Source organism: Musca autumnalis, unplaced genomic scaffold (genome assembly GCF_047663935.1).
Source record: "Musca autumnalis isolate F117 unplaced genomic scaffold, ASM4766393v1 scaffold_3, whole genome shotgun sequence".
NCBI classification, from domain to species: domain Eukaryota; kingdom Metazoa; phylum Arthropoda; class Insecta; order Diptera; family Muscidae; genus Musca; species Musca autumnalis.
Genome location: NW_027411866.1, coordinates 91,602,818 through 91,623,929, shown reverse-complemented (window position 1 = coordinate 91,623,929; position 21,112 = coordinate 91,602,818). Strand labels below are relative to the sequence as shown.

General features: G+C 34.8%; 1 protein-coding gene across 3 annotated transcripts in view; it reads right to left on the bottom strand.

Moving 5' to 3' along the window:
• Positions 1-19,160, bottom strand: part of eas (ethanolamine kinase 1) — a 43,927-nt gene extending 24,767 nt beyond the window's left edge. Inside the window, exons 1-2 of one of the 3 annotated variants that reach the window (XM_073972694.1) lie at positions 18,975-19,152; positions 18,221-18,609 (exon numbers count right to left, since the gene is read on the bottom strand). In XM_073972694.1, the coding sequence (XP_073828795.1) occupies positions 18,221-18,490 (270 nt within the window). In that variant the 5' untranslated portion in view covers positions 18,491-18,609; positions 18,975-19,152. Of the gene's footprint in view, positions 1-18,220 lie in introns of all 3 variants that reach the window. The other 2 variants (XM_073972693.1, XM_073972692.1) reach the window with 2 other exon arrangements.
• Positions 19,161-21,112: the final 1,952 nt, after the last annotated feature.

Below are 21,112 nucleotides of genomic sequence, written 5' to 3'. Positions count from 1 at the left end.
AATGTTATCTTTGAAAAACACATAATTATTTTTATAAAAATATAAATCAATTATTAGAAATAATATTTACATTGTTGTTTTCTTATTTTATGATTCTAACAGCTTCTTCCATCCTCTTCTGTTGACAAGAATTTTCCAACTAAATTTTCTTGTGCTTTTCAATGATATTTCTGTATATTTGAGCACAGTGCTCGGTGTCTGTCTTATAATTCATTCGTTGGCTGGTTGGGTCATTATATTGTTAATTTCTAGCATGTACAGTGGTGGCCAATACATTTGTAACAAAATTACATGTTTTAGAAAATTTTCTGCAAAATATTTTTTGAAAGACAATTTAGGTATTTTTTTGCAATTATTTATAGTTCAATGCTTCAAGTATAAGAAAATAAAAAGTTTTGACACAATATCCAACAAGAATTATGAAAGAATTTGAAAATACAAATTCAAATACCTTTTCTTTGTATACAAAATATCTTGCGTCTTTTATACATATTGTTAGCAAGTCAACGAAAAGATTCAATGGAATGCTAGTATGTTCTTGAATGACTAGCCAATTTTCTTTAATTGTGTTAATAGCTAAATTGACAGGGACGCTAGGAAACAAGGAAACAACATCAAATGATATCATGATTTCGTCATCTTCTATGTGTTCTTTATTTATCCTTGGTTTGAATTCAATCGAATCTTCCACATTGTATTTGGAACTGCTAGTTAAAACTTGAGGATGTTGGCCATATATCTTGATAGTTCATAGGTCGGGGAATTAATGAATGAGCATATTGGACACAAAGGTGTGCCCTCCTTATGGATTTTGGGTAGTCCATATATTTTTGGGGGGACTGCAGTTCTATTTATTAACTTATTTTTCTCAATTTCGTTGAGTATATTTAATTTAATAATAATCTAATTTATTATTCTTTTCTTGTAGCCCTGTAGTTGGATCCTTTTTTAAACGTTTGTATGTGCATATGCCCATAACTATCTCACTCATCTTCAAGTCATTCTCAGTTTTTAACATGGCTACAGTTTTCCCAACCTTGCATTATAGGTAATTTGCCCTGTTTTTGAGGCAAAAAGTCGATTTTGCAACTTTTAAAAATTTTAATTTTTAAGTAGGCATTGAAAAAAGAACATGTCAAAATTTATTAATATGAATGACATTTTTCAAAATAGCGCCATTATCGCGGTTTAAATATCAGTCAAAGTGAGAATTTCGAAGAAAAACTAAAAAAATATATATTATAAGGCACATTTCAATGCATTTAAAACAGCGGAAAAATATACCATATATAAATATATGTAAAATGGGTTAGATTGACAATTGCGAGAGGAATTTATTTAATATAAAATATAACTTAAACCTTTTGGGTAGCGACCAAAAACTCAAAAAGTTTTGCCACCTAGAACACATTACTAAAAGTCTTCTGCATTGGTATTGCTAGGTTTCGAACACCGATTTTGCCCGTTTTTTGATATTTATGAGATTTGATTTGGTTACTTCTCAATAAAAAGTCTTAAAATTGTGAAAGTTTAGTTTGCGGAAATAAATAATAAATATAAAAAATATTGTTGTTTACAATTTCATTGCGAGTTAAAAAAGTAATGGCGACAAATTGTTCGTTATATCCGTGGTTTTCTGTAAACGGTGCGGCAGTAGTAAGCTGTATTTTATCTCTTTTTTACATATTAATCATTGATACGGTTTTAAGGAGTATTAAACACGTCTTTACGTATATTCAAAAAATATACAAAATTGTAATAACAATTCGTTTGAAAATATACTCGCGGGGACAAAATTTTTGTTACTTACTACCGTGATCGTTTTCAACAGTCTGTTGTGTATGAGAAAACTAATGAAAATGGCATCGGAAGAAATAGCTTTGTTCGTTATATACGTAGTTGCTTATAACCGTTGTTCCTTATATCCGAATTTATCTGTTGAAATCTTTGTTTTATCTCACTTTTACACACAAATAATTTAAAAAGTTTAAAAAAAAACCTTTAACTCCGCTGTTATTCATTTTTGCCTCAAAAACAGGGCAAATTACCTATAGTGCCTTGTCGGATAGTGGATGTAGCTGAAAACTAAGAATCTTGAAATCGGTTCTACCGTTTTATGGATCCATACCAAAACGTTGACCCATGATGACAAACATTTAGCTGAAACCCTCAAAATACGTTGATCTATATAAACAATTTTTTGTTAAAGTGTTTTTTATCATCTGGAAATACAAAATACCAAATTACAACGAATTCGTTGGTCAAATGGGACTAATACCTTCGAAATTCCTTAAAACGTCTACGCGTCAATCGTCACTTTGTATGGGGGCGATACCAAAACGTGAACTTATATGGCCAATTTTCAATACAAAAAGTTCTACGGACCTAAAATAGTTTTCACCAACATTTTTTGGTTATAGCCCTAATATGCATTTGTTGCTATTTTGTTTACTGAATTAAAAATTTTAATTTCTCTTAAAAAATAATAAAAAAAAGTACATTTTTTCACAGAAAAAGGCACGATTTTAGTACTTTTTTACATTTTTAAATTTCCATCCCTGCTACATATTGTAAATGTCCCAAACAGCCAACTAATGAATTATAAGACAGACACCTATCACCGTGCTCAAATATACAGAAATGTCATTGAAAAGCACAAGAAAATTTAGTTGGAAAATTCTTGTCAACAGAAGAGGATGGAAGAAGCTGTTAGAATCATAAAATAAGAAAACAACAATGTAAATATTATTTCTAATAATTGTTTTATATTTTTATAAAAATAATTATGTGTTTTTTAAAGATAACATTTGCCTGATGATGACTATCGAAGATAGTCGAAATATCGGAAAAATAAACAAACAATAAAAAACAAAATGTATCTGTTTTTTTATTTATGACCTCAAGCCAAACGAATAGAAAAAGAAGATACTGATCAAAGGTCAACAATATTATATTAAAATAAAAATTGTCTTTTATTGGGCTTTACAGTCATCCCTTAACTACGGAAATTGTAAGCACATTATTTTTACCGATTTTTGTCGGTAGCCAAAAATAAGTTAGAGAATCCACTATTTTCATTTATAAATTGAAAAACTTTTACAAGTTTTGTGTACGGGAACACAAATATTGTTGTTGTACCTGCGACAATATAAACAACTGCGCTATCTTGCATAGTCTTGTCAATGACAAGTTTTAAGGTTTTTCATATCATTGGCCATGACGTTTGTTTGTTAGATTTTTCACTCACAACTTTTTTCACTTAAATCTTTGGTTGTTTACCTATTGTAGTTTTGTATTCTATGCGTTACATTATTTAATTATTATGCTAATACTAATTACGAGAACTTTTGTATTTTTTTTGCAATTTTTAATGAACTACCGTCAAACGAATTGAGTGAGCGAATATACATTGGTGCCAACGACGTAGCCGGGAGGCCGGCCCCCTCCGATATGGTATTTTTATACCCTCCACCATAATATGGAGGGTATAATTAAATTTGTCATTTCGTTTGTAACACACCGAAATATTCATCGGAGACCCTATAAAGTATATATATTATTGATCAGAGTAAAATTATATGTCGATATAACCATGTGCGTCCGCCCGTCTGTTGAAATCAAGATACAGCTCGCAGTTTTTATGATTGAGCTTTGTAATTTGGTATAGAAGTTTCTATTACCTCTAGGATGTTTGGTATTGCAAATGGGCTATATCGGTCCACGTTTTGATATAGCCCCCATAGAACGGTACCTCCCGATTTTCGGTATTTTGAAGGTTATGGCCACAATAATCCATTGAAATGGCTGAAATTTGGTATTTAGTCTTCGTTAGGGGTATTCAACTTTCCATTTTAAATTTGTCGGTATAGGTCCAAGCCTTCATATAGCCCCCATAAAACGGTACCTCCCAATTTTCGGTAATTTGAAGGTTATGGCCACAATAATCCATTGAAATGACTGAAAATTGGTATTTAGTCTGCGTTGGGGGTATAAAACTTTCCACCAGAAATTTGTTGGTACATGTCTACGCCTTAATACAGGCCCATAGAATGGTACCACCCGATTTTCGGTATTTTAAAGGTTTTAGCTTCATTATCACGCCGAAATGGCTGAAATTTGGTAGTTACACGCAGAGAAATCTATGTTAGAAATATGTTTGGATCCAAACAAATATTTGTTTGGGACTGATTACAGATAAATATATGTTTGGATCCAAACATAATTTATTTGTGTCCAAACAAATATATATTTGCAACATTTTGTAACATATCTCAATTTAATATGTTTGGGTACCAACATATTTTTTATGTAAGAACATATTTTTTATGGGTGGAGAGTATTTTTGTCAAAGTGAATAACAACAGGGCTCTCGCAGCTGCGGCATGCTGGTTTATAATAAAGAGCTGTGTGCATGGTGTAATAAGAGACGCAGAAGTTTTGTTATGTGTATACGTAAAACACGTGTGTTTCGTGCTTTGTTGTTGTTAACCAACGTAGCAAGGGAAGAGGTAAAGAAAAAAATGGTATTAATTATGTTGGTCTTTTTTTATCAGTGTTGTAGAGAACATAGCTGAGTAAAGACGGTAAAGTGAGTGAATAAATCACTGTTTTGTCTTTTCTTAAAAAAATTGTGCTTTTTAGTAAATTAAATGTCCAATACATTTTATAATTGAATCAAAAAGGTGAATGGAAATATTTTATTGGACAAGGAAGAAATCGCATTTAATATTGGTAATTACATCAATACATTTTTATACATATGTACATTAGGGCTATAACCAAAAAAATACCACCACATAGCCGTGTAGAGCATGGAAAACTATTATGAAATAATGCGTCAATTTTTCTTTATCGCGAAAAAAGTTTCCGCACCAAATGCATTGAAGTTCAGTAATGCATTTTTTAATTTTAGCTGTTATGACAACATATTTGCTTTTAATTAAAATTTTTATTTTTTTGTAATCTAATTTAAAATCATTATCAAAGCGTTCTGGACCAATTTGTTCTCAAATCGCGCCATTTCGGAGCATTTTATGAATTTTTGACACTATCGCAGTTTTTGCTTTTTCTTTATAAACTCGTGAATTTTATGTTTATATTTTTTGTACCTACCGGACAAAAGAATATGGGGTCATTTGCAACGAAGTCGCGAAAGTTACAGGCTGTTTTTGTTGACTTTGCCTGTGAGAATCGTATATGTTTTTTACAAAAATACAACACCAGTACCACGTGGGGAATTTTGTCCTAATAATGAAAACGCGTTTCTAAGATCGATTCGGTGAAAAAAGTTTCCGCGCCGACTGTAATTACTAAAACCCTTTTGATATTTTTTCTACTTATAATTTTAAATTTGCTTTGTTTGAATAAATATTCATAAAAAAATACAATTCTCACAGGCAAAGTCATTAAAAACTGTCTGTAACTTTCGCGAATTTGTTGCAAATGACACCATATTCTCTTGTCCGATAGGTACAATAAATATAAACATAAAATTCACGAGTTTATAAAGAAAAAACAAAAATTGCAATAGTGTCAAAAATGCATAAAATGCTCTGAAATGGCGCGATTTGAGAACAAATTGGTCCAGAACGCTTTGATAATGATTTTAAATTAGATTACAAAAAAATAAAAATTTTAATTAAAAGCAAATATGTTGTCATAACAGCTAAAATTAAAAAATGCATTACTGAACTTCAATGCATTTGGTGCGGAAACTTTTTTCGCGATAGAGAAAAAATTACACCTTTTTTCATAATAGTTTTTCATGCTCTACGCGGCTATGTGGTGGTATTTTTGATATTTGCAAAAAAGTGCAAAAAGTTATATCCCTAATGTACATACATACATGTGTATATTTGAAATATGGATGTACCTATGCAGATGCCGATTTCCCGCTGATGATTTCAACTTTGAAAAAAATGTGTTTTATTTCACAACTAAGAAGAAGCGTTCAACAATGTTTCTATATAATTTTTTCTTTTTAAAAGTGCGACTTTTTATAAGTTATTTCATTCAGTTTTTCTTTTATTAAAGTGTGTTATGTATTTCCTTGGAATTTTTTATGTACCTATGTGTCTTTGTTGCTTTGCTTTTTTTCTATGCCCTTCAATAAAAAACACCACTATTTATAAATGTGTTTACACCAGGGCTGAGCAAAATGGAGAGTGAAATTTAAGGGAGAATTAATATTTAATTTTTCTTGATGTTTCATTACTTATTTCAACATTTTTATACATTAATGCTGTCTAAAATCGTCCACAATGCAAATTATTAAAAATATAAATAAAAAAATGCATAAATGTTTAATTATTCATGGTTCGGGACATATGTTAGAGAGGCCATTTTTTTCTGTGTGTAGCCTTCGTTGGGGGTATAAAATTTTCCCCTAAAAAGTTGTTGGTATGGGACCACGCCTTCATATAGGCCCCAAAGAACGGTACCTCCCGATTTGCGGTATTTTAATGGTAATTCTCTGAAATTTCTGAAATTTGGTATTTAGTCCTCATTTAAGGTATACAAACTTCCGTACGAAATTTGTCGGTATAGGTACACGCCTTCTTATAGCCCCCATAGAACAGTACCTCCCGATTTTCGGTATTTTGAAGTTTGTGGCCACAACAACCAACCGGAATGGCTGAGATTTGGTATTTAGCCTACGTTGGAAGTAAAACCCTTTCCGACTGTTTTTTTTTTCGGTATAGGTCCACGTTTCGATATAGCCCCCATAGAACGCTACCTCCCGATTTTCATAATTGTGAAGGATGTGACGTCACTATTCCACCGAAATGACTGAAATTTGTTATTTAGTCTTTCATGGGGTAATAAAATATTCCAGAAAAGAATTATCAGTATAGGTCCACGTCTTCCTACCTCCCCCATAGAAGCGTACCTCCTGATTTACGGTATTGTTCCATTTTACTTCAGTGCAACTCGTGGGGGAGGGTACAACAAGTTCGGTCTGGCCGAACTTAACGCCGCTCTTACCTGCTTATATTCCCAGCAAAATAAATTGGAAGTAGTGCAATGTGGACTAGTTCTTTCACGGCATGTTTTGATGCAGTTCAAACGGAGTCGTGAAAAACGCACTCCAGTCCTCACATTTTAACCGCATTTGGATGCAATCCAAAGAATCACATCCACTTGTCACATTTTAACAACATCCGGATGCAGTTCAACGGAGTCGTGAAAGAGGCACTCCAATTGCTCACAATTTAACAGCATCCGGATGCAGTCCAAACGGAGTCGTGAAAGAGGCACTCCGTTCGCTACATTTTATTAGCAGTTGTTAGAGATCCCTACAAGTACATAAATTAGTTTGTACATCGCTACAGGCAGCGGCATACATTTTCCCAAAAGAGATAGGCGTATTAAGATTTCCAAAAATTTGTTAATACAAACTAAAAAATATTTCATTTGTGAACATTTTTCCGATAACTCACGAGAAGAAAATTTCCCAATGGATTGCTGTTGGAGTACATGTCGAAATCTTAACTGGTGATGGGAAGACAATATCAAACCCATATAGCAGATGAAGCAAAAACAATTCAGCATGCATTAAATAGAGAGCGAACATGTTTGCGATTGAATTCAATGGAGAATTTTCATAATTTGTGTTAATGTAATAAAGTTCTTAATATTTTTGTTTTACACAAATAATAAATGCATTTAATTTGTTCTGGGATATTTTGTAATGGCTTGCACAAAAACACGTGCTTTGGACTGCATCCTATTCTACCCCAAAGGGTTAGTTAAAATGCAATGCCAAAGGGTCAGTTAAAATGCAGTGCCAGAGGGTCAGTTTAAATGCAGTGCCAAAGGGTCAGTTAAAATGCAGTGCAATGGAGTGCCTCTTTCAGTAGTCACGCTCTTGTAAAAATCATGAGTGAAAATGCATAATTTGATGCACTTCCAGATCACTTGTACATATGATTTAACTGCCTCTTTGGAGGCAAACTTTTTGCTGGGTTATTTTGGTATAATCCCTATAGAACGGTACCGCCCGATTTTAAACCTTGAAAATACCTAAAATCGGCAGGCATCGTTCTATGAAAGCTAAATAAAGATCTGAACCTACACCGAAAATTTGCAGGTCGATAGTTTCCCAGCAAAATGTTTGCCTCCAAAGATGCAGTTAAATTATATGTACAAGTAATCTGGAAGTGCATCCAATTATGCATTTTCACTCATGATTTTTACAAGAGCGTGACTACTGAAAGATGCACTCCATAGCACTGCATTTGAACTAACCCCTTGGCACTGCATTTTAACTGACCCTTGCCATTGCATTTTAACTGCAAATGGATGTGATTCTTTGGATTGCATCCAAAAGCGGTTAAAATGTGAGGAATGGAGTGCCTTTTTCATGACTCCGTTTGAACTGCATCAAAACATGCCGTGGATGGAAGTAGTCTACATTGCACTGCTTCCAATTTATTTTGCTGGGTTTCTAACGCCAACAAAGATAAAGTACCAAATTCCAACAATTTCGGTGGGATATGGAGGCCACAAACTTCAAAATACCTCCCGATGTTCGGTATCCGTTCTAGGGAGGCTACATAAAGACGTGAGCCTATACCGTCAATTTTCAGGTGGAAAGTTTTATTGCCTCAATGAAGACTAAAAACCAAATTTCAGCCGTTACGGTGGGATTATTAAGGAAGGTAAAAAAAACATACCCAGCAAAATTTTTTTGAAGTTGTTCCTTGTGAAGTAGTGATTGAATAGCTTTTTTTGAAGCAGTCCACGCAGAGTCATGAAAAATGCAGTCCGTTCTTCACATTTTGACAATGTCCGATTTGAATCCATTTCATAAAATTTTCAAATTTTAGAAATTTCAAAATTTTGCAAAAAAAAACTTAAAAAAACAAAGAACATAATTTGTTTCTTGTTAATTCTAATAACAGCAATATGTTTTCATCCATAAAAAGTAATTTGTATACAAAAAATAATAAAAGTGATTTCGAACTGCATCTTCGTTTGTAGCCAAAGAAGTAGTTGAATCATATGTTGTTGTAATTTATTCACTACAAAGAACTAATGCAAAATGTGTGCTTAAGAAGTAAATTAGACAGTATCCTCACTGCACCATGCCCTTGTAAAAATCATGACTTCTTTCACGTAAAAAGATGTAGTCCGAAATCACTTGCACTCATGATTTAACTACTTCTTTGGCTACAAACATTTTGCTGGGATATGGAGGGTAAAGAAGCTTTTTTGTGTATTTTACCCACAAAACATCAAATTTTGTCCGTTGGGATTAGATGTCTCCTATATCATGTTTGAGTGGAACACAGTTCACCACACTTCAAACGTTGGTGGGTTTAATGATAGAAAATCATCACACCACCCATCAACAATCTCACTCGTTATCCTAGTAGAGATGACTGGAGCCTTATTAATCCTCCTCTGGCTAGGAAAGGCTAGTTCTTAAATACTAATACAAGTTGGTAAACGACTTACTATAGTTTATTCCAGACTGAAACCTTTGCAATCAGGAAGGCGCAGGATTGATAGTCTGGCTTAATAAAATAACGGTACTATAACAACATACAAAGTGAACGCAGACTTTTTGGGGCTCTAATTTAGCAGTTGTAGAACGTGAAGGAAAACTGAATTTCGGTTCAGGATGGGCTCGGTTTCGACTGTGTCCAACCCACGAAACTCAGTAAGAGTAGGGAAGCGGCAAAGGCTGGGCATCTTGCAGATTAATCTGCATCACTGCAAAGCCGCCGCCGCTGAACTACTCTTGTCCCTCACGACCTTTGAAGTAGACATTTTCTTAGTCCAGGAGCCTTATATCTATAAGAATAAGGTTTCTGGACTAAGCAATGCCAATTTCGACATCTTCGCCGCGTCCGAGGGGGACAAGGTGAGGACTTGTATAGTAGGTAAAAAAAGCTTAAATCTAATATTTCTATCTAATTACAGCAACGGTGACATGTGCATGGTCAGGCTGGAGCATGGTACGGGGATGGCCACACTACTGTCATCCGTATACATTAGGCCGGGGCGATTTGAAAACCTTAGTGGGCCCTTCGCAAAAAAATCCACTAGACCATAGGTATTCGGTGAAAATCGAGCCTCCCGATTTTGACTTTAAGTTTTTTATCCACGTTTTTTGAACATTTTGGCATATAACAGCCAAACCATGGAGATTTCAATCGAACACAAGGACAAACATTGTAGCCAAGACAGTAATTAAGAACTCTCTAATACATCGCAAAAGCATTAGAATGCTTCTTCAGGCAGTTTTGGTCTTGAGAAGGTGCAAACTTTTTGAAAAATGTCGATAAATGGCACTGTGCTACAAAAGTTGACCAGAAAAATATTCAAGCGTTCTGATGCAAAATTATATCGTGTTTGGATCCATGGACAACGAAAATGCCTTTAGTTCTTTTGGGTCGCTTCGTTTTATTTTTTATAATGGAAAAAGTAGAGAAAATCTGTGTTTCTTAAATTTTAAAATGTAAACGGACATATCGTCTTTTTTTCAAAACGGATATAGTGGATCAGGATTCACCACCCAGACGCATCCGGAAGGACATCCGATGATACAGCCCCGACATCCAGGATGTCATTCCATCGGATATCGACCGACTGTCACTGGCAGCATCGTTGAAGACCATTCATACCCGCGCAGTCCTGCAAGCAGTAGAAGGGTATGAACATAACCGAGTCCTACAACAACATCCTACAACGATTGCAGAATCAGAGAAGTCCCTACCCAGATGCACTAGAACCATCCTGGCACAACTACGATCTGGCTGGTCTACCATCCTCAATACCTACCAAGCCAGAATTATACAAGGTGTTGAGGACTTGTGCCCGCAATGCAGACTAGGACCTCATGATACTAAGCACTTGTTCTCTTGTCCACCAGTACTAGTTGCGGCATTCCTCCAGCTTCCAATCCAACCAGACCAAAATAGTTCCACAACACACCAACCCCCACACCATCCTTACACATACATACCTAATCCACATACACAACTCATCCATAAACCACACACACAACCCCAATAACACCACACTCATCAACGACTTCCCACACATAACAGTCACTACCAGAATTAACATACATACTTTGTTGTTTTAATCCATATTGCCATCTTATGGATTTTCAGGGGAAACAAGACGGAAGACAAGACGACTGATCGATCTGGAGATAAGGAGTCATGTAGACACGGTCTATCTAAGCAACTCGCAGCACGCCTATAGCAATGGCAAATCTGTGGAGTCTGCTTTGCATGAGGTGGTAGGTTTTATTGAAAGGAACATGGAAAACTCAAACTTTACCTTGGCTGCCTTTGTAGACATAGAAGGAGCTTTCAACAATGTAGAACATGAATCCATTAACCTCTCACTTAAAAAAGTTAACACACATGTAGGCATATTCTGTAACTTTTTAACAATCCAACAATCGACAACATTGTCGACACTAAAAATTGTTTGCAGTAACGATTGTGCTATTCTGTAGACAAATTGTCTATAAACTTTCAAAAGCTTTCAATTTTGAATGTATGTATTGATAAACAAAACATACCCACCATACCATTGCTATCGAAAACGATATCGTTTTCGAATCCCTGTAGGAAATGTCAATAGTGAATCTATACTGACTTACTACTGACATTGTCAACAGTACTACTGACAAACTGTAGACAACTAATGTAATTTTTTGAAATTTTGTATGAACGTGTCATTCGAAAGTCAGTACTGACAATGGAACTAGTATGTCAATAGTAAGTCAGTAGTTCCTGAGGAACCATGTGTTGACATTGGAGGTAGTGAGTCAGTATAGACATTGTAGGTAGTAAGTCAGTATAGACATTGGAAGTAGTAAGTCAGTATAGACATTGGAGGTAGTGAATCAGTATAGACAATGGAGGTAGTGAGTCAGTATAGACATTGGAGGTAGTGAGTCAATAGTACCAGATTTTCAATACTAAATTTTTTAGCTTATTTGGAACTTCTCATAGATAAAACAGCTATATAGTACGTTTAATAAGGAGATGAAGCTACACATTTGTTTAAATACTATATTTCATTTATTCTTTAATGAAACAAATAATATTGAAAATGCTAAAAATGTACAAATTGCGTATTACAGTATTTGTATCTTTTTAAATGGCTAAGCCAAAGATTCCACATAAGTAAAAATTAGTAAATAAAGACAATGAATTCAAGGCTGCTTAAACATTTTATCATATAAATAATAAAAAACGTTTTCGTTTTATTTTCTTGGCCAAGTCGCACCAATGACTTGTCTGCTTAAAATAGTTCTTCTTCTGTTGCACTTAACGTTTTATCAGGCGATTCGCTGAATGTTGATATAACATCTAGTAATTGAAAAGAATAAACATGTACAAATAAACATAAATAAAAAATATGTCCTTAAATTTTTCCTTGCCTATTACAGCTGTATAACATTGGAAAAATCTCACAATCGATTTTTGCTAAATAATTCTTCAACATTGTAATTCATTATTATGTTTAGTTGCATTCAGCATTTCCAGCGCGACGAGACAATATATACATCAGGCAAAAATTATTTTACGCCAAACAATTAAGAAAATTAAAAAAAGGATGCTTCGTTCGGCTATCATCTGTCAATATACACAATGCTTCTTCTTATTAAGGTAAAGGTAACAATAGTTGACAACCTGGTGACAAAGTGTTGACTTTGTCACCATATTAGTAGACAAAGTGGCGACATGTCAACACATGACCCCACACTTCCTACAGGGAATACACGCTAACAATGATGACATCTTCATTCGATACGAATTAGTAGATTTAATAAAATACCTTTAGGGTATGGTAGTGACAAGTTAAAAAAACAATGCTTGCTCCCGGCATTTACAATAGTGTACAGAGCTCAGTCTGATTAATAACAATAGGATATAACAATACAAAATGAAAACAGGATAAAATGGATCCTGTTAAATATAATATGTAATAACAGTAAGTGTTTTTAACAATTAATGTAGAAAATCGAAAATACGAAAACATATATGTACATATGAACGTACGCAAATATAAACAGTAACAATTATTTGCAGTTGTGAATAGATATTTCTAAAGTTTATACATTTATGCAATAAATGTAATAATATAACATTATAATTAATAAAATAATACATGAATGTAAAAAAAACTATTTATCCTCGATGCGAGTAAGGCACAGCCTTAATATAGAATTGAGGTAGAGAGGTTAGATTATTGTTATTGAGATCTTCGTGTAAAATTCTAATTGGAGAGAGATATGATGACGAATTCCAAGTGATGTTACGCTCTGCTTCGAAAGATTCAATCATTAGAGGATTGCCGCGTTGCTCCAATTTTTCTACGAATCTATGTTGAAGCTGCATCGCGAATTGGCATAAATGCTTGATAGAGGCATTGTTGTAAATAAATTCGTTGGAGTATCGTTTGCTTGAGTGTTGGTAGTTATTGTTGAGACATTTGCGCAAAACATTTATAAAGAAGAAGTTTTGTCTGAATTGGTAGATACTTGCTCTTGAGAATACTAGAATACATTCCTGCAACTTTTTTGGCTTTAGTGGTGATAAGTCGGCCATGATAATTAAAACGAAAAAGGTTGTTGAAATTAACTCCCAAATACTTTAGTGATGTTTTGAATGCCATCAAGGGAGAGAGAGAGAGATTTTTGCTTTGCGGTACCACCATTCTGTGACATTTTCCACTAGCGTTGCGGATGCAAATGGTATAAATTGAACAACAGAGGCGCAAGGATACTCCCTTGCGGGACACCACTCTTTACTTCTTCAAAGTCAGATATTTCTTTGTTATGTTTGTGATTTGATATGCAACTGTTCATAAACATTGTTGTCTAGTATTTGGCAACCTACCCATATGTTGTCTTTATCAACACTAAGTCCCAATTTACATTAGGCGAGTTTACTTGCGGCAATTGTCAGTTTGTGGGTGAGAGAGGGTGTTGAGAAGCAAAGGGTTACCATATGCCTCACCTCTCTCTCCAACAAACTGACAATTGCCGCAAGGAAAATTGCCTAATGTAAATATGGACTTATCTATATATATAAAAATGGTGTAAAAAATGTATAGTAATTCATAAAATGAGAACGGCTAGGCCGATTTCTGTAAAATTTTTTGTCAGTTATTCGTATTTGCGAGGAGAAGGTCTTTACGGAAGAAAATTTTGGAAAATCTCTCTGGAAAAGTCGGAAAATTGGAAAAATCGAAATTTGAGTTTTTGTATAAAATTTTATTGCTTAATAGCGAGACGAAGTTCGCCGGGTCCGCTAGTTGTTTATATTATACGTAGCATTTATATAAAATTTATTTGAAAAAAGCAAATGGGAATTTTTTACAAACTACATAAAATTATTTTTTTTTGAAAACAAAACAAAAATCCAAAGTAAAAATAATGTTTCTCGAAACAATTTTTCTTCTGAAGAAGAAACATTCACCAAATGTTCTAAAATGATATCGTTTTCGAAATTTTGCTAACAAAAGAAAAACATTTGCCAAATGTTCGAAAATCATATCGTTTCCGAACATTTGTGGCGAATATTCGAATAATATAAGCAACTGGTATAGGGGGTACACACAAACCAAAGACAATCCAATATTGAACACTTTTGTCGATTTTTTAACAACTACTATTTTTGTGTTTTCATAACGACATATTTAACAAAAGTTGTTAAAATTTGTTTACGGAATACAAAGGTTTTTAAATTTGTTGTTAAAATGAGTTTCTCGAAAAAATAACAATATCGACTGTCGTTAAAAAGTTACAGAATAGACCCACATTTGTTTGTTTTGTAGTTGTTAAAAAAACAAAAGAAATTGTAACAACTTTTCGATCGATAAAAGTTACAATAGGCCTACTGAAACCCTAACTTGTTGGATGAATAATATGCTAAAAAGCAGAATTATAAATGCAATATCGGGTAGACAAAAAGTAGGAAAACAGTAACTAGAGGCGCTCCCCAGGGTGGAGTGCTCTCACCGTTACTGTGGCTACTTGTTATAAACAATATTCTGACGGAGCTGGATAATCAAGGCATCAAAGTTATTGCTTATGCGGACGACGTATTACTACTGATTTCCGGTAAGTTTCTGTCCACCATTTCGGAGCTGAGCCAAGGCTAACGGCCTTGGGCTAAAACCAACTATGACAGATCTGATAATGTTCACGAGGAAGCGTAAGCTCGGCGTTTTTGTTCCACCAACACTGGATGGAGTGCAGCTTCAGCTCTCGCCCGAGGCAAAGTACCTTGGTACAATCCTGGACTGCCAATTACGATGGAATAGGAATGCTGAGGAGCGGGCAAAGAGAGGACTTATTTCACTTTATTCATGCATGAATTATATTGGGTAAAGTTGGGGCCTAACCCATCGATTATACACTGGTTGTATAAGACCCATCTAATCCTACGGTTCTCTTGTTGGCACTCACTGCGCCAAAAATCGACATCCAGCAAAATAGACAAGGTGCAAAGAGCTGTCGCGATTCTTATAACTGGAGCCACCAGGAGCACACCCCAAGCTGCTCTTAACGCAATGCTGAACCTAAGGCCTCTGAGCCTCAGGATTAAGTATCAGGCAACTCGTAGTGCCCTAAGGCTGCATGAACAGAATCTCTGGCGCGATTGTGCCTATGGACATGGATGTATCCTGACTGAATGAATCAGGTATCATTGTGAACCAACGTGGAAAACTAAGCGACTATATATCACCAGTCCTGAGATTTGACGATATAGATGTCGTTATACCTAGTAGAGACGACTGGAACCGCAGTAACCCCCCTCTGGACGGTCTGGCTTTTTATACAGACGATTCCAAGATGGCTGGCGTCTACTGTGAAAGACTATGTCTTGAGTACGCTTACAGATAGCAACTGTAGTGTCTTCCAGGCTGAAATCAGCGCGCTTTGGAAGACAGCGGAATTGATAAATTGTTTGGATGCAGAAATCTTTGAACCGGTGACTATCTTTGTGGATAGTCAAGCGGCTCTTAAAGCCATCAAATCCTGCAACATCAAGTCCGATGTCGTCCTTAAGTGTAGAACTGCTTTTGGAACGCTAACTAACGGCTATCGGCTATGCTGGGTACCAGGACACCGCGACTATATGGGTAATGAAAGAGCAGATGAATTAGGTAGACGAGGATCGCAGTCTACAGATATAGCAATCGCTGACTCCATCAAACCACCCATTTGTCACTTTTTCCAAAGATTTGAAACGTTCTCTGACGAAACAGCCGGCGAATTATGGCATAATGAACCTAAATGCATTGTGTCAAGATCCATTTGGCCGTCTTTGTCAGTCAAAAGAACGAATTCTCTTTTGGACCTGAGTAAAGCTGAAGTTAGAGTAACGACGGGAGTTATCACTGGACACTGCTATATCAAGGCCTTTACCATCAAATGGGATGAGGATGTTACTGACACTGACTATTGCAGACTCTGTGAGGATGAGGAGTAGATGGAGACGATCGAGCACCTCCTGTGTCGATGTCCAGCCCTGGCTCGTAGGCGGCAAGATTAGTGGGTGTTCACTTTCCACCGTGTCTAACCTTTTATTCAACTGTGGAAACTGCTGTAATCTACAACATCATCAAGAATCTGAAGTGGCTGGGACAGCGCAACCTGAACACGTGAACCGTATTTCAAATATTCTCCCAACCATCACCACCCAAACTTTTCCTCCATTAAAACTATTTTTCTTTTCTAAAAAATTCTATTCAATTACTTCTTTTACACTTTCATAGCTTCCTTTTTATTTTTCGCCTCTTTCCTCTATCACTTCTTTTCTTTACAGTACATTCCTCGTTTTTCCCCCGGATGATCACAATGGACCGGAAGGTCTCCGAGTGACGCAGTCACAAATTAGTGGCTGCACATCCCCAAACCTCACCTATCCTAGCAGTTGTAGCACTTTTATGATGTTGTCTTGGTATTATTAATGTATTTTCTGGAATTTTTTATTTTATTATTATTTTTTTTTTTTTTTGACACACCAAAAACAACCCCCGGACAGTGTTGGCTCGTGTCTTCGACACCGCCAGGGCATGGATGTTGACGACTAGTAAGTCATCTATAGTTCTACATTTGATTTATCCAGAAATTCAGCAATAATTGAGATTTTCTCGAAACCATATTTGTTCAGAAATTCTTCCAATGAGTTAATGTTGTTAAATGAGTGAAATGAGTTACGAATGTGGTTATATCGTGAACATTTAAATAATACATGATCTGCAATTTCTTCTGTGTTACATATTTCGCATAAAGCGCTGGGTTTCACACCTATTTTAGCTAGCGTGCTGTTAGTGAAGCCGTTGTCTGTCAGTATTCTATCATCACATCCACTTGTCACATTTTAACAACATCCGTATGCAGTTCAACGGAGTCGTGAAAAAGGCACTCCAATTCCTCACAAATTAACAGTATCCGGATGCAGTTCAAATGGAGTCGTGAAAAAGGCACTCCGTTCCCTACATTTTATTAGCAGTTGTTAGAGATCCCTACAAGTACATAAATCAGGTTGTACATCTCTACAGGCAACGGCATACATCTTCCAAAAAGAGATAAGCATGTTAACATTTCCAAAAATTTGTTAATATAAATTAAAAAATATTTAATTTGCGAAAATTTTTTCGTTAAGAAAATTTCCCAATGAGTGCTGTTGGAGTACATGTAAAAAACTGGTGATGGGAAGACAATATCAAACCCATTTAGCAGATGAATCAAGAACAGTTCAGCTTGGATTAAATGGAGAGAGGAGAAAACACGCGTGGTTGCGATTGAATTCAATGGAGAATTTTCATAATTTGTGTTTATGTAATAAAGTTCTTAATATTTTTGTTTTACATAAATAATAAATGCATTTTATTTGTTCTGGGATATTTTATAATGGCTTGCACACATTTCGAAGAATGTATCAAAACACGTGCTTTGGACTGCATCCTATTCTACACCCTAAGGGTTAGTTAAAATGCAATGCCAAAGGGTCAGTTAAAATGCAGTGCAATGGAGTGCATCTTTCAGTAGTCACGCTCTTGTTAAAATCATGAGTAGGTACATATGATTTAACTGCTTCTTTGGAGGCAAACTTTTTGCTGGGTTTGTATTTAGATGACAACAATCCGAGAACAGAAAATTGTCTCAGTTACAAAATCATGTGTACACAGAATCATACATTAGACAGAAATTTACTTAAAGAAGATACTCTACCTTAAATTGAACAAAATTCAGATTCCAAGAAGGACGAATGGATGTTATAATTTGTTTAGCACCTTCAATAACGTCATTTTCATCAATGTATATTGGAATAGATGGTACATTTGAGCAGGATGGTGATGTCACAATTGAGGTTTGTTTAATGTCCAAGCCCGAGCATATTTTATCTGTAGTTGAGTTAGTAACTACTTTTGTTGGAACACGTACGATACCAGCAGATGCAGTGTCCTCAGTGTAGCAATTTAACTTTGTTTCTGTGCCCATGCTAGTCTATATATGATAAATAATGTATATATTTAGATAAATGTTCTCCTTTGGCGCCAACAAAATAACCCAATCGCTGCTTTTGTTTTGCTCCGATATTTATTGATTTTTTTGTTTTGCTATGAGAAACAAAGATATCTTTCACCACAAACAATCACAATGTTATTTCCTATATTTTTCAAATCGATTGCTTACAAAAGTTGATGAATTAATTTTATTTTTTACAAGTTTTCGTCGTAAACAACACCAAGTTCAATTTTTACACACATAAAGGAACGAACGCATAGAACGATTGATTTTTGCGCAGATCTGTTGTGTTGTTTCCTTCTATGTACTAACACTGTTTCTGTTACCACACACTGACACCATAGACTTTTTTCTAAAATCTATTTTTATCGATTTTCCACGTAATATTGCAGGAAGGCAGACGAAATGAGCCTTGTTTTTCTGTTTTCCTTTCTGGTTTGTTTTGCACTGTAAATACCTTGCTTTTTGTAAAGATTAAATATTTTGTAATTCGCATAAATAATTGCTATTGTAATTCAAGCAAAAAATATGTATCAAACTCGATTAAAAATATAAAAGATTGCGATTCTGACAATATTTAGAAGTATAAAGAACAAGAGCACAACAACCCTCGACTAAATTCACTGTACAACTGAGAAAGGCCAAAATATGACGATAGGGATGTGATGGTAGAAGAAATGATTTTCCTATTGATATGATAGGCGTATAACGTATTGTACGCTCGTAATATGTTACGCTGAGCCGTTACAATAATTATTTAAATTAACTCATGGCAGGGATGGAAAATTAAAAATTTCAAATAGTACCAGAATGGTGCTTTTTTCAATGAAAAGGTATTTTTATGGAGAATATATTAACAGCCTGTTTTTGTAAAAAGTTTTTTTCCATTCGTTCGTCGATTTAATGAACGAAGACACAATTTGGTTTTCATAGCGATTGACGTTTGTATTCGTGTGACAAACAAATGAAAGCTTTTTATTTTCGTAATATTTTTGGTTTTCGTAACAAAATCAGAAGAACGAATACGTCAAAAATAAACGAATGGGAAAGACCCATCGTTTTGAATGAAAATACAATAATTTTAGTAATTAATGGCACAAAATACACGAACACTGGAAGGGAATGCAATTTTATTTATTTCCATAGAAGCACACGCGTATATGTACATCCGTTTCTTCATATTATCACAATTATTTTCGGACAAATTTGATTACATTATTTTCTTATTTTTTGTTTGACATCTGTGTATCGGGTTGCCATCAAGTAACACATTTTACGTGCAGATGCCTATGCAAAATTCACAAAATAAGTATCATGGAAACTCTGAAATATAAAAGCTTTTATGAAATAGACGAAAGCTTTCAGATAAAAACGAATGGTTCGTAAAATTTTACAAGAACCAAATTTTGAACGTATACGTTTTAGTACGAACGATTCGTGTGACAGGCAAAAATTTTTACAAAAACACCCTGTTAGATTGTTTTTCGGTTTGTAATACCCCGTTTATATATAACCGGATTTAACAAACCGACTGGGTTTTAAATGTCAATTCCATTACTTATATTTCAAACAAATCCTCTCAAAGAAGGTTAACCCTGCAAAAAGCTCTAATATAAACAGCATATAACGCATTGAAATATTCATTTGCGACCCCATAAAGTAAATATAATATATATACCAGCTGGAAGTCGCTAACACAAAAGTCCAGCAAAAGAGAGCGATTCGAGAGAGACATTTGAGAGTTCTTTTACTGAGAGTTTGCAAATTCTTGCTGGACAAATTTCTTCTAGCAAGCACTTACAACTCTTTTTCTTCCTACAAACAATAAATCAGCTGTTTTTAATTATTCGGTGATTTATGTTTGTGCAAATTGAGAACAATTTTATTGTGGAAATAAGCAAGTCAATTGTTTTGTTTTACTTTTTTCGGGTCATTTTCTTTTTTATTTTTAATAAAATACAACAATTTTGCTTGTTTGGTTCCTTTAACGTCGGACTAATTTTTTCGAAAAAAAGAAACAGATTTGTTTTGGCAAATCAACTTATTGCTTGCTGGTTCTTGGAGAGAAGGCGTCTGTTTACTTTTACATTTTTCTGTCAAAAGAGAATAAAAACTCCTTGCTCTCCGAGAAAGTTCTTGCTGGTCAATTTTTGCTGGGAAAGTTACCAGACAGACCTATAATATTCTTGATCATGGTAAAATCTTGAGTCGAATTCGTCCGTCTGTGGTAATCACTTTAGTTTCTTAATAATTTGAGATAGGGCGCTAAAATTTGCCCAGTTGCGTCTTTTCTTTGCAGATAGGCCATGTTCTGTATCGGCCGACGTTTTGGAATAACCCTCATAAAACGGCCCCGCCCGACTTCAGGTATTTTTGAGTTTTTAGTTACATTTTATAACCGAATTAGCTATAATTTGGCATTTGTAGTTCTTGAAAGCCAAAAACTTTTTCACAAAATATTAAAGACATAGGTTCACTTTTGGAATACGTTATAGAGTAGGGCAATTGAACGACCTAGTTCACTGCCCTAGTTCAAAAACGTATGAGTAACATCATACAAACTAACGTGAGATATTGAGTATACACATTTTGTTC